This window comes from Ranitomeya imitator, chromosome 4, assembly GCF_032444005.1.
Source record: "Ranitomeya imitator isolate aRanImi1 chromosome 4, aRanImi1.pri, whole genome shotgun sequence".
Classification (NCBI taxonomy): domain Eukaryota; kingdom Metazoa; phylum Chordata; class Amphibia; order Anura; family Dendrobatidae; genus Ranitomeya; species Ranitomeya imitator.
Window position 1 is genome coordinate 635,955,333 of NC_091285.1, and position 13,909 is coordinate 635,969,241.

A 13,909-nucleotide genomic window follows, 5' to 3' on the forward strand; every position below is an offset into this window, starting at 1 on the left:
CCGGGTTTATCTGAGCCGGCGAGTATCCTCAAGGAAGGAGTCATTGTGTCTGCCATCTCCCCTGATTTGCGGCGAGTGTTGCAAAAATTTCAGGCGAATAAACCTGATCGTTGTCCGGCGGAGAAACTGTTCGTCCCTGATAGGTGGACTAGTAAAGTTATCTCTGAACTTCATTGTTCGGTCTTGGCTGGTCATCCTGGAATCTTTGGTACCAGAGAGTTAGTGGCTAGATCCTTCTGGTGGCCATCTCTGTCACGGGATGTACGTACTTTTGTGCAGTCCTGTGGGATTTGTGCTAGGGCTAAGCCCTGCTGTTCACGTGCCAGTGGGTTGCTTTTGCCCTTGCCGGTCCCAAAGAGGCCTTGGACACATATTTCGATGGATTTCATTTCTGACCTTCCCGTTTCTCAGAAGATGTCAGTCATTTGGGTGGTCTGTGATCGCTTTTCTAAAATGGTCCATCTGGTGCCCTTGGTTAAATTGCCTTCCTCCTCTGATTTGGTGCCTTTGTTCTTCCAGCATGTGGTTCGTTTGCATGGCATTCCTGAGAATATTGTTTCTGACAGAGGTTCCCAGTTTGTTTCAAGGTTCTGGCGAGCCTTTTGTGGTAGGATGGGCATTGATCTATCTTTTTCCTCGGCTTTCCATCCTCAGACTAATGGCCAGACCGAACGAACCAATCAGACCTTGGAAACATATCTGAGATGTTTTGTTTCTGCAGACCAGGATGATTGGGTGTCCTTTTTGCCGTTGGCTGAGTTCGCCCTTAATAATCGGGCCAGCTCGGCTACCTTGGTCTCTCCATTTTTCTGCAATTCTGGGTTCCATCCTCGTTTCTCTTCAGGACAGGTTGAGTCTTCGGACTGTCCTGGTGTGGATTCTGTGGTGGACAGGTTGCAGCAGATCTGGACTCAGGTAGTGGACAATTTGACCTTGTCCCAGGAGAAGGCTCAACTTTTCGCTAATCGCAGACGCCGTGTGGGTCCCCGACTTCGTGTTGGGGATCTGGTTTGGTTATCTTCTCGTCATATTCCTATGAAGGTTTCCTCTCCTAAATTTAAACCTCGTTTTATTGGTCCGTATAGGATTTCTGAGATTCTCAATCCTGTGTCCTTTCGTCTGACCCTCCCGGACTCCTTTTCCATACATAATGTATTCGATAGGTCGTTGTTGCGGAGATACGTGGCACCTATGGTTCCATCTGTTGAGCCTCCTGCCCCTGTTTTGGTGGAGGGGGAATTGGAGTATATTGTGGAGAAAATTTTGGATTCTCGTGTCTCTAGACGGAAACTCCAGTATCTGGTTAAATGGAAGGGTTATGCTCAGGAAGATAATTCCTGGGTTTTTGCCTCTGATGTCCATGCTCCAGATCTTGTTCGTGCCTTTCATGTGGCTCATCCTGGTCGGCCTGGGGGCTCTGGTGAGGGTTCGGTGATCCCTCCTCAAGGGGGGGGGGTACTGTTGTGAATTCTGTGGCTGAATTCACTCCTGTGGTCACAAGTGGTACTGCAGCTTCTGGGCTTCCTCCCTCAGGTGTTCTGGTGAGCTCGTTGGCTGCCTTGTTATTTAACTCCACCTGATTCTGTCTTCCTTGCTCCTTGTCAATGTTCCTGTGTTGGATCTGAGCTTCTGGATCTTTCCTGTGGCCTGCTGCTCTGCTTAGATAAGTGCTTCTTTGCTTTTGTTGCTGTTTTTTCTGTCCAGCTTGTCTATTCGTTTTTGCTGGAAGCTCTGAGACGCAAAGGTTGTACCGCCGTGCCGTTAGTTCGGCACGGTGGGTCTTTTTGCCCCCTTTGCGTGGTTTTTTGCTTAGGGGTTTTTGTAGACTGCAAAGTTCTCTTTGCTATCCTCGCTCTATCTAGAATATCGGGCCTCACTTTGCTGAATCTATTTCATCCCTACGTTTTGTCTTTTCATCTTGCTAACAGTCATTATATGTGGGGGGCTGCCTTTTCCTTTGGGGTATTTCTCTGAGGCAAGTCAGGCTTGTATTTCTATCGTCAGGCTAGTCAGTTCCTCAGGCTGTGCCGAGTTGCATAGGTAGTGTCAGGCGCAATCCACAGCTGCCTTTAGTTGTGTTTAGGATAGGTTCAGGTATTGCGGTCTACAGAGATTCCACGTCTCAGAGCTCGCTCTATTGTTTTTGGGTTATTGTCAGATCACTGTATGTGCTCTGATTGCTGGCACACTGTGTTACTGGATTGCCTTCATAACAGGAATTATATACTTAACAAAAAAGTGTGAAACAACTGAAAATATGTCTTATATTCTAGGTTTTTCAAAGTAGCCACCTTTTGCTTTGATGATTGCTTTGCACACTCTTGGTATTTTCTTGATGAGTTTCAATAGGTAGTCACCAGAAATGGTCTTCCAACAATCTTGAAGGAGTTCCCAGAGACGCTTAGCACTTGTTGGCCCTTTTGCCTTCACTCTGCGGTCCAGCTTACCCCAAATCATCTCGATTGGGTTCAGGTCTGGTGACTGTGGAGGCCAGGTCATCTGGCGTAGCACCCCATCACTCTCCTTCTTGGTCAAATAGCCCTTACACAGCCTGGAGGTGTGTTTGGGGTCATTGTCCTGTTGAAAATTTGGACTCATCAGACCAAAGTACAGATTTCCACTGGACTAATGTCCATTCCTTGTGTTCTTTAGCCCAAACAAGTCTCTTCTGCTTGTTGCCTGTCCTTAGCAGTGGTTTCTTAGCAGCTATTTTACCATGAAGGCCTGCTGCACAAAATCTCCTCTTAACAGTTGTTGTAGAGATGTGTCTGCTGCTAGAACTCTGTGTGGCATTGACCTGGTCTCTAATCTGAGCTGCTGATAACCTGCGATTTCTGAGGCTAGTTACTCAGATAAACTTATCCTCAGAAGCAGAGGTGACTCTTGGTCTTCCTTTCCTGGGGCGGTCCTCATGTGAGCCAGTTTCTTTATAGCGCTTGATGGTTTTTGCCACTGCACTTGGGGACACTTTCAAAGTTTTCCCAATTTTTCAGACTGACTGACCTTCATTTCTTAAAGTAATGATGGCCACTCGTTTTTCTTTACTTAGCTGCTTTTTTCTTGCCATAATACAAATTCTAACAGTCTATTCAGTAGGACTATCAGCTGTGTATCCATCAGACTTCTGCTCAACACAACTGATGGTCCCAACCCCATTTATAAGGCAAGAAATCCCACTTATTAAACCTGACAGGACACACCTGTGAAGTGAAAACCATTCCCGGTGACTACCTCTTGAAGCTCATCAAGAGAATGCCAAGAGTGTGCAAAGCAGTCATCAAAGCAAAAGGTGTTATGATCTGGTGGACTAGGAGCAGCATGAGGCGTACTCTGGAGAAGGTGGTACCTGTACTGACCGCAGACCCTGAACTTAGCACCGCAACTAGAAGTAGCCGTGGGATGTACCTAACACTCCCTAGACACCTCGACACAGCCTAAGAACTAACTTCCCCTAAAGATAGAAACGGGAAAACTATCTTGCCTCAGAGAAAATCCCCAAAGGATAGACAGCCCCCACAAATATTGACTGTGAGAGGAGAGGGAAATGACATACGCAGACTGAAATCAGGATTAAGCAAAGGAGGCCATTTTAGCTAAAAGAAAGAATAGGACAGAGTACTATGCAGTCAGTATTAAAACACTAGAAAATATCCACCACAGAAAATACAAATCTCCACATCTGACTAAAGACATGGAGGGTATATCTGCATCTCCAGAGACACAGCTTGGCTGCAAAAAATCCTTCACAGACAAAGCTGGACAAGACAAAACATGAAAATGCACTGAACAATAAGGTCCACAGCATGTGGACAGCAAAAACAAAGCCAGAACTTATCTTTGTTGAAAAGAACAACAAAACAGGAGAGACCAGGTATGGATGTGAATCCTCCAAAAACAATGGACAACTGGCACTGACTAAAGGATCAAGCAGGACTAAATAGCCTAGTCCAAATTGCAATAAGTGGACACACCTGATAAATGCTGCGATCCAAAGACAGCAGCACTACCACTCATAACCACCGGAGGGAGCCCAAGAGCAGAATTCACAACAAAAAGGTGGCTACTTTGAAGAACCTAGAATATAAGACATATTTTCGGTTGTTTCACACTTTTTTAAGTATATAATTCCACATGTGTTAATTCATAGTTTGATGCCTTAAGTGTGAATGTACAATTTTCATAGTCATGAAAATACAGAAAAATCTTTAAATGAGAAGGTGTGTCCAAACTTTTGGTCTGTACTGTATATATATATATATATATATATATATATATATATACATATATGTCACTGACATCTATATATCTGTGTATTCTATGTGTACATATCTTTTCTATCTATTCTATTTTAACATGTGACGCTGTGATCTTACTGTATACAACAGATGAATTACCGGCTTTTCAAAGGACATCGGTGCATAAAAATAGGACAGCACTCGCATGGTCTGAGTGTTGTGCGATTTTTTTTCTCACACCCGTAGGCTTGCATTGGCAAGTATCGGCCGAGTCTCGGTGACAATCGCAGCATGTTGCGATTTTACATGCATGCTGAGCACTGGGCCGAGTGCTATGCCATGTTTTCGTGCAAAGCACTAGTGCGTATTCTACGGTAGTGTGACTCCGTCTTGATGGAGACACCTGTATCCTATGAGTGCACCTTCCCTCACTTTTTGATCCCTTATTTTTGAACTTTCATATTTGCCTTTTCAAGTGGCCTGCAAAGCAGCTGATAGGAACTCACACTTTTCCTTCCTCCTCCAGATAAAACACTGAATGATGAACTCACAGTTTTCAAGTTTAATGGTAAATACTTTTCATTTGGTGAAACTTTTCAAAGCATTGTAAAATGATATAATAAATTATGTAGAGAAACAATATATATATATATATATATATATATATATATATATATATATATATATAGTATATGTGTACATTGGTTTACTGTATATATATATAGTTATATATTCATAGTTTATAATGTTATAGTCTGTTACTGAATATACATACTTAAACCAAAATCCCCATATGTAAAATATTAGGGAGAAAGAGGCATAGGCAAAGGTATAAATTCAATAAAAAAATCATTTTAATAGGAAAATAATTTAAAAAAATTCAACAGGAGAATCCTCTTATTAAAAAGCAGCTGGGAACAACATCAGAGAAAGATAATATACCAATATAGCAACAATAATCAAGACTGTGTCACGATATAAGAAGAAGAAGAAAAAAGAAGGCTAAGAGGAAACTTAATAGCTGTTTACAAATACCGTTATCTGAAGGGTTGTCACAGTGTAGAGGGATCATCATTATTCTCATTTGCACATTGAAACACAAGAAGCAATGGAGTGAAACTGAAAGGGAGAAGATACAGATTAGATATTAGGAAAAACTTTTTGACAGTCAGGGTGATCAATGAGTGGAACAGGCTGCCACGAGAGGTGGTGAGTTCTCCTTTAATGGAAGTCTTCAAACAGAGGCTGGATAGACATCTGTCTGGGATGGTTTAGTGACTCCTGCATTGAGCAGGGGGTTGGACACGATGACTCTGAAGGCCCCTTCCAACTCTAACATTTTAGGATTCTAAGATCTTTTGTCCTGTTTGGGGTGGAAATTGGAGTGAAAAACCATTGTTAAGGATGTGTTCATTTTTGGAACGATTCATACACATTCTATGCATCATGAAGCAAAGTATTCTACTAGTTTTGTGTATACAGTTCCTGGGCAGTCCTCCATGTGTTTCCAAAGTTACTGTCTAGAAGCACAACCTGTGTCTAATTTGATCCTTTTAATCTAATCTGCAATCAGAAGAAAAACCATAAAAACACATAAAGGTACCTTCACACTGAACAACTTAACAACGATAACGATAGCGATCCGTGACGTTGCAGCATCCTGGATAGCGATATCGTTGTGTTTGACACGCAGCAGCGATCAGGATCCTGCTGTGACATCGTTGGTCGGAGCTAGAAGGCCAGAACTTTATTTCGTCGCTGGATCACCCGCTGACATCGCTGAATTGGCGTGTGTGACGCCGATTCAGCGATGTCTTCACCATTGGGTTACTAAGCGCAGGGCCGCGCTTAGTAACCCGATGTTTACCCTGGTTACCAGTGTAAATGTAAAAAAAAACCAAACACTACATACTTGCATTCCGGTGTCTGTTGCGTCCCCCGGCGTTCTGCTTCCCTGCACTGTGTCAGCGCCGGCTGGCCGTAAAGCAGGGCACAGCGGTGACGTCACCACTCTGCTTTACGGCCGGCGCTTACACAGTGCAGGGAAGCAGAACGCCGGGGGACGCAACAGACACCGGAATGTAAGTATGTAGTGTTTGTTTTTTTTTACATTTCCACTGGTAACCAGAGTAAACATCGGGTTACTAAGCACGGCCCTGCGCTCAGTAACCCGATGTTTACCCTGGTTACCCGGGGACTTCAGCATCGTTGGTCGCTGGAGAGCTGTCTGTGTGACAGCTCTCCAGCGACCACACAGCGACGCTGCAGCGATCGGCATCGTTGTCTAGATCGCTGCGGCGTCGCTTAATGTGACGGTACCTTAAGACATTTTTAAATCCAGGCTTTTCACCTAGAAGAGAAAATCCTGTCTATGAAGGGTTTGCGAAACTGGACAAAGCGATCTAATTAGTTGCTAATGACCTCTCCGATTTCCCTTTGCACTAGCTTTAATAAATCCCTCCATGTGCCAACATTAATATAGAGTCGGTAAAGAGAGGGGCGCAATTAGGTTACTGTGAGGTAAAAATACACGTTGTGAGTATGCACAACACATATAGTAAGGAGGGCTGCAGATGGCACCTGACCTCCGAAGGATCTTCAAGAAATTCTAGATAGGATATTCAAGATGCCAACAATTCTGCGCTCCTTCAAAATCAGGCAAAGGAATCACAGAGTTCAGAAGAGTTGCATACTTTATTCAGGGCTATAAAACTACGCGTTTCATGGAAGTCCTGTCCACTTCCTCAGGTACATAGCCAATACTAACCACATGGTATTACTCACATATATAGGGTGGGCTGGACATAGAAAAAATGGCCGTCAGACACACCTGGCGCCCTGAACGCTGCAGTTATATTTAAAATACAAACATAAATTTGTCGCATAACTATACAACAGTGATTACAAATGCAATTTGTTAGCATAAAAATTATATATGACATTAAAATGTAAGATTTTTCTGCAAATAAAATTGGAGAGAAATGAAATAAAAAGTCTGCTGAGAGTGAAAAACCTTTTTCAGAATATTCTCTTGTCTTAATTGCAGACCAGGATTAGAACCTGATATCTTTGGAAACATCATGGAAGTGAAAGGACCTCAGGGCACAGACCTGCGTTGAGAAACACGTGATCTCCGCGGTGTTGGATGTTTTGGTCTCCACGAGGTCAATCATCCGTGCCTTTATAGATTTTCTAATAGGCACTGCTCCTGATAGCCAGTTTCCTACTCCACACTGATGAGGGGCAAAAACCCGGAAACAGCTGTCTGTGGATGGATACCATGCTTGGCATAGGTGGTTTTCCGTTATTGGATGTTTTCCTTTATTGGATGCTGCCCTTCCCTTGGTTGTTCCTTCCCGGGGAAAGGCCTGGCTATTCACTGCCTGTGTTGAGAAACACGTGATGGTGTCTCTGGAGCTCCTCTACATGCATTTGCATATTTGGGGGCAGTGTTCTGGATCACTGCGTTGAGAAACACGTGATGGTGTCTCCGTGGTGTTGGATGTTTTGGTCTCCACGAGGTCAATCATCCGTGCCTTTATAGACTTTCTACTAGGCACTGCTCCTGATAGCCAGTTTCCTACTCCACACTGATGAGGGGCAAAACCCCCGAAACAGCTGTCTGTGGATGGATACCATGCTTGGCATAGGTGGTTTTCCTTTATTGGATGTTTTCCTTTATTGGATGCTGCCCTTCCCTTGGTTGTTCCTTCCCAGGGAAAGGCCTGGCTATTCACTGCCTGCGTTGAGAAACACGTGATGGTGTCTCCGCAGCTCCTCTAGATATATTTAAAATACAAGCATAAATTTGTCGCATATCTATACAACAGTGTTTAAAAATGCAATTTGTTAGCATAAAAATTATATATGACATTAAAATGTAAGATTTTTCTGCAAATAAAATTGAAAAGAAAAGAAATAAAAAGTCTGCTGAGAGTGAAAAACTTTTTTCAGAATATTCTCTTGGATATATAAACTCAACACCCTTAAACCACAAGGGCTGAATGAAATATCAGAAGTATTTCTATAGTGTTCTATAATGTTTTTATAATAAACTAGATGGTGGCCCGATTCTAACACATTGGGTATTCTAGAATTTGTATGTAGTTTATTTCTGAAGTTTTCAGAATAATGCAATTTATACACAGGATTCGGCCGGCCGTGACCAATTAGCGAAGCATGGTTCAAATTCCGCTCCAATTCGCGGCCGGACTGCACCTGTCGCTGATTGGTCACGCCCAGCCAGCCGCAAACAATCAGTGAAGCCAGGCCTGCTCCAGGTTTTTGAGGGCCCCGGACGAAAGAGTCTCAGTGGGCCCCCTCTTTAACACATATCACGATTCATGATGCACAGATACAGCAGAGAAATATACCACAGCCAAGTAGCATATAACACAGCCCACATAGCATATAGCACAGCCACGTAGCATATAGCACAGGCCACATAGTATATAGCACAGGCCACGTAGTATATAACACAGCCCAAGTAATCATATAGCACAGCCACGTAGCATATAGCACAGCCACGTAGTATATAACACAGCCACGTAGTATATAACACAGCCACGTAGTATATAACACAGCCCACGTAGTATATAGCACAGCCACGTAGTATATAGCACAGCCACATAGTATATAGCACAACCCATGTAGTATATAGCAGAGCCCACATAGTATATAGCACATCCCACGTAGTATATAACATAGGCCACGTAGTGTATAACACAGCCCACGTAGTATATAACACAGCCACGTAGTATATAGCACAGCCACGTAGTATATTGCCCAGCCATGTATATTGCAGAGCTATGTAGTATATAGCACAGCCCACGTAGTATATAACACAGCCACATCGTATATAGCACAGCCCACGTAGTATATAGCACAGCCACGTAGTATATTGCCCAGCCACGTATATTGCACAGCTACGTAGTATATAGCACAGCCCACAGAGTATATAACTGAATAAGATTATTAAGAAGGCAAGTTCTGCTGTGGGCTGCAAGCTGGACTCTTTTGGGGAGGTAGTGGAGAAAAGAACTCTGAAAAAGTGTATGGCAATTATGAACAATAATGCACATCCACTATATGAGCTATTCATGAGACAGAAGAGCACCTTCAGTAACCGGCTAATACTTCTGAGGTGTAAGAAGGAAAAATTTAGGAAATCGTTTGTGCCAACTGCCATGGGAATGTACAATAATAACATTAGGGTTAAACCACCAAGGTGAATGTCTACTTATTTCTCTACATTTCAGTTCACTTGTTGTGTATGTCCTATTCTAATGTATAATGTATAATGTTCTTCTGTCAACTCCACTGTCATGTCAACTATGTAATTCCTTTATGATTTTTATGATTTAAGTTGTGCTGCTGTGATACCATAATTTCCTACGGGATCAATAAAGTGTATCGTATCGTATCGCAACACAGCCACGTAGTATATTGCCCAGCCACGTATATTGCACAGCTGCGTAGTATATTGCACAGCCCATGTAGTATATAACACAGCCACATAGTATATTGCCCAGCCACGTAATGTATTCCACAGCAACGTAGTATATAGCACAGCCCACAAAGTAAATAGCACAGCTCACACAGTATATAACACAGCCACATAGTATATTGCCCAGCCACGTAATATATTGCACAGCCACGTAGTATATAGCACAGCCCACGAAGTAAATAGCACAGCTCATGCAGTATATAACACAGCCACGTAGTATATTGCCCAGCCATGTAATATATTGCACAGCCACGTAGTATATAGCACAGCCCACGCAGTATATAGCACAGAGATGTAGTATATAACACACCCCAAGCAGTATATAACACAGCCCATGCAGTATATAACACAGCCCACGTAATATATAACACAGCCCACATAGTATATAGCAATGTGGGCACCATATCCCTGTTAAAAAAAAGAATTAAAATAAAAAATAGCAATATACTCACCTTCCGGTGGCCCCCAGATCCAGGTGACGCTCCGGTCCCAAGCATGCATTGCGGTCTCGCGACATGATGATACAGCGGTCTCGCGAGCAGAGGGAAAGGCGTCGGAAGGTGAGTATTTTTAATTTTTTAATTATTTTTAACAGATCTTTTTACTGTTGATGCTGCATAGGCAGCATCAATAGTAAAAAAGTTGGTCACACAGGGTTAATAGCAGCGTTAGCGGACTGCATTACACCACAGCCACTGTGCGAACGCTGACTGGAGGGGAGTATGGAGGGGGCACTGACGGAGAGTAGGAAGGGGTAAATTCACGGCTGGACTGTGCCCGTCGCTGATTGGTCGTGGCTTGCCGTTACAGAAAGACAGACAGACAGACAGACAGACGGAAGTGACCCTTAGCGCAAAACACACACAAAAAGTTTTAAAAATCTTTTTCAAATTAAATAAGGTCTTCACTAAAATTGATTTACAATGTGCATGTTAATTCAAATATATATATATTTTTTGTATCATAATTTGTATTATTAAAGATTATGTAGAGGCACCCGTCATTCACTCATCCTTTTATCATAATTAATTTATTCACTTTTTTAATAATAAATTAAACTACACACATTTTTTATTTTTCATTTTTATTTTTATTTTATTTTTTGCTTACATTTTTTATAAATGAATTTTATACAATATGCATTTTAATAAATTTTTATACTACTAATATCGATGGTTGTTTAAGTATTCACATTGTTTTTTTACGCCTCAAGGGGCAATTAACAGAATAGCTCTGAAGGTCCTTTCACTTCCATGATGTTTCCAAGGATGGCAGGTTCTAATCCTGGTCTGCAATTAAGACAAGAGAATATTCTGAAAAAGGTTTTTCACTCTCAGCAGACTTTTTATTTCCTTTCTCTCCAATTTTATTTGCAGAAAAATCTTACATTTTAATGTCATATATGATTTTTATGCTAACAAATTGCATTTGTAATCACTGTTGTATAGATATTCGACAAATTTATGTTTTCTAGCCCTGAATAATGTATGCAACTCTTCTGAACTCTGTGATTCCCTTGCCTGATTTCGGAGGAGCACGGAATTGTCGGCATATTGGATATCTAGAACATTAATATAGAGCGTTATGTCCCAGAATACAAAGCCAAAAACTGACAATCTCTTTCTTTCATGGTTCTTCCACAGTTTCAGAGCCAGTGATGAAAAATGATGTCTCAGAGCTCTGGAAATCAGGTAATTATCTAAGCACTAAGGCCTGTATGTGTAATATATCATCACTATAGCAGGGGCAGTGCATAATGGAGAGAGTGGAGATGGCAAACAACTCTTCATTAAAGGGGTTGTCCAGACTCGGAGCTTAAATTTGCGCTCTATGTGACTGCTGACTTGTGAATCCTCCCAGTGTGTCAGGATTCTTGTGTGCAATGAATAGTGGTCATGTTACAACAAGTATGTGATTTGCATACTTTCGATCATATTCCGACTAGATGTGTCTGGTGTCTAGTCGGGATGTGACCGGTGTCTACTAAGGATGTGACCGGTGTCTAGTCGGGATGTGTCCAGTGTCTAGTCGGGATGTGACCGGTGTCTAGTCAGGATGTGTCCGGTGTCTAGTCAGGATGTGTCCGGTGTCTAGTCGGGATGTGTCCAGTGTCTAGTCGGGATGTGACCGGTGTCTAGTCGGGATGTGTCCAGTGTCTAGTCGGGATGTGACCGGTGTCTAATCGGGATGTGTCCGGTGTCTAGTGAGGATGTGACCGCTGTCTACTCAGGATGTGACCGGTTTCTAGTCAGGATGTGACCGATGTCTAGTCGGGATGTGTCCGGTGTCTAGTCGGGATGTGACCGGTGTCTAGTCAGGATGTTTCCGGTGTCTAGTCGGGATGTGTCCGGTGTCTAGTCGGGATGTGTCCGGTGTCTAGTCAGGATGTGACCGGTGTCTAGTCAGGATGTGACCAGTGTCTAGTCGGGATGTGTCCGGTGTCTAATCGGGATGTGTCCGGTGTCTAGTCAGGATGTGACCGGTGTCTAGTCAGGATGTGACCGGTGTCTAGTCGGGATGTGACCGGTGTCTAGTCGGGATGTGTCCGGTGTCTAGTCAGGATGTGACCGGTGTCTAGTCGGGATGTGACCGGTGTCTAGTCGGGATGTGTCCGGTGTCTAATCGGGATGTGTCCGGTGTCTAGTCAGGATGTGACCGGTGTCTAGTCAGGATGTGACTGGTGTCTAGTCGGGATGTGACCGGTGTCTAGTCGGGATGTGACCGGTGTCTAGTCAGGATGTGACCGGTGTCTAGTCGGGATGTGACCGCATGTATGCAAATCACATACTTGTGGTCACATGCCCGTCCACTCCCGGTGCCAGCATCGGAGAATCCTAACAGTATGCACTGTGCGCTCTCTAGGGATTCACAAGTCTGCAGTCACTTTATGTGACTGCAGACTTGTGAATCCTTACAGAGCGCAGAAAATTGGATGCTAAAGTCATATTTACCACCCTCCCAGGAGAGTTTTGGCCACTTTAGATGTGCAATCCAGGCAGTAAAACAGCTGCTAATTGGCTTTATATTGGCTACCATTTACTGGAACATCGAGGAACGTTCTCTGCCTATAGAGTATCTTGTTACTGGCAGCACATTACCTGTTTTCATTAGGTGATAGGTGCCACCATAACAATCACTCATTGCACCCTTTGAACAAGCATTTTACTCTTTCTTGTGTGATTACCAGCCTGCTTAAGGTATGGGCACACGTTTAGTATTTGCTGAAGACATTTCTGCACCACAAACATGTCTCTTGATTCGTTTTCCCCCATTCATTAGAATAGGTGAAAAATTCTGCAAAAACACTGAAATAATTGACATGCTGGAGATTGAAAACTGCTTCAAATCTGCAAGGAAAAAATAAGCATGAGATTTCAGAAATGTCATTCACTTTGCTGATAAAGTAAAATGCTGAGCTTTTCTCGGGAAATACTCACTGTTTGCACATACCCTTAGGCTATGTTCACACATGGCGTTTTTGCAGCGTTTTCTTGCTGTTTTTTTTCCTGCAGAAAAGAAGCTACTTTTTACAGTACCAGCAAAAGCAATAAGATTTCAGAAACCTCATGCACATGCTTAGTTTTTTTTCCTGAATTAATTTGAGAACCTCAGCTTTTTTTAAAATTTGTAGCATAGAATCACAGTTTTCTCTCCCACACTCTCACCCACATCACAACTTTCTGTGTACAATGCACAGTCAATGAGAAGTAATAATCAGCGGTGGCGGCATGGTTGGACAAGGAGGCACAAGGGCCAGTTGTCAGGTAGTGATAATCTCCTGCTGGTAAAACACTGATTGTATTAAAAAAGCAAAACACAGTTCAGTAAGTGACACATTGTTGAAATCAGGCTCTTTTTCACTACATAATGGTGCTCTCAGATTACATAGCAAACACCTGCTGACAGATTCCCTTTTAAACACAATTTTCAAATACAATACATTCATTATTTTAAAACTGCATTGTTTTTCTTTTAGTGGCTTACCTGTATAATTTGATCATTTGCCTTTGTATTTGCTGCTGGATGGTGTGGTCAAACCTGCAAAATATTTTCTGTAATTAATGCGTAATGGGTGCAGAGACCCAGGGGCGGGACAAGATATTTTGATGCCCTGGGCAGATGAAGCTTGCAGCGACACCAACCACTTCTTCCCCGATAAACCCTCAGC

The 13,909-nt window shown here is 42.8% G+C and overlaps 1 protein-coding gene across 2 annotated transcripts in view; it reads left to right on the forward strand.

Moving 5' to 3' along the window:
* LOC138677021 (CD209 antigen-like protein C) overlaps nt 1–13,909 on the forward strand; it is a 56,856-nt gene that overhangs the window by 26,518 nt on the left and 16,429 nt on the right. Inside the window, exons 4-5 of one of the 2 annotated variants that reach the window (XM_069766814.1) lie at nt 4,762–4,803; nt 11,385–11,432. In XM_069766814.1, the coding sequence (XP_069622915.1) occupies nt 4,762–4,803; nt 11,385–11,432 (90 nt within the window). The remainder of the gene's footprint in view (nt 1–4,761; nt 4,804–11,384; nt 11,433–13,909) is intronic. The other variant, XM_069766815.1, reaches the window with a different exon arrangement.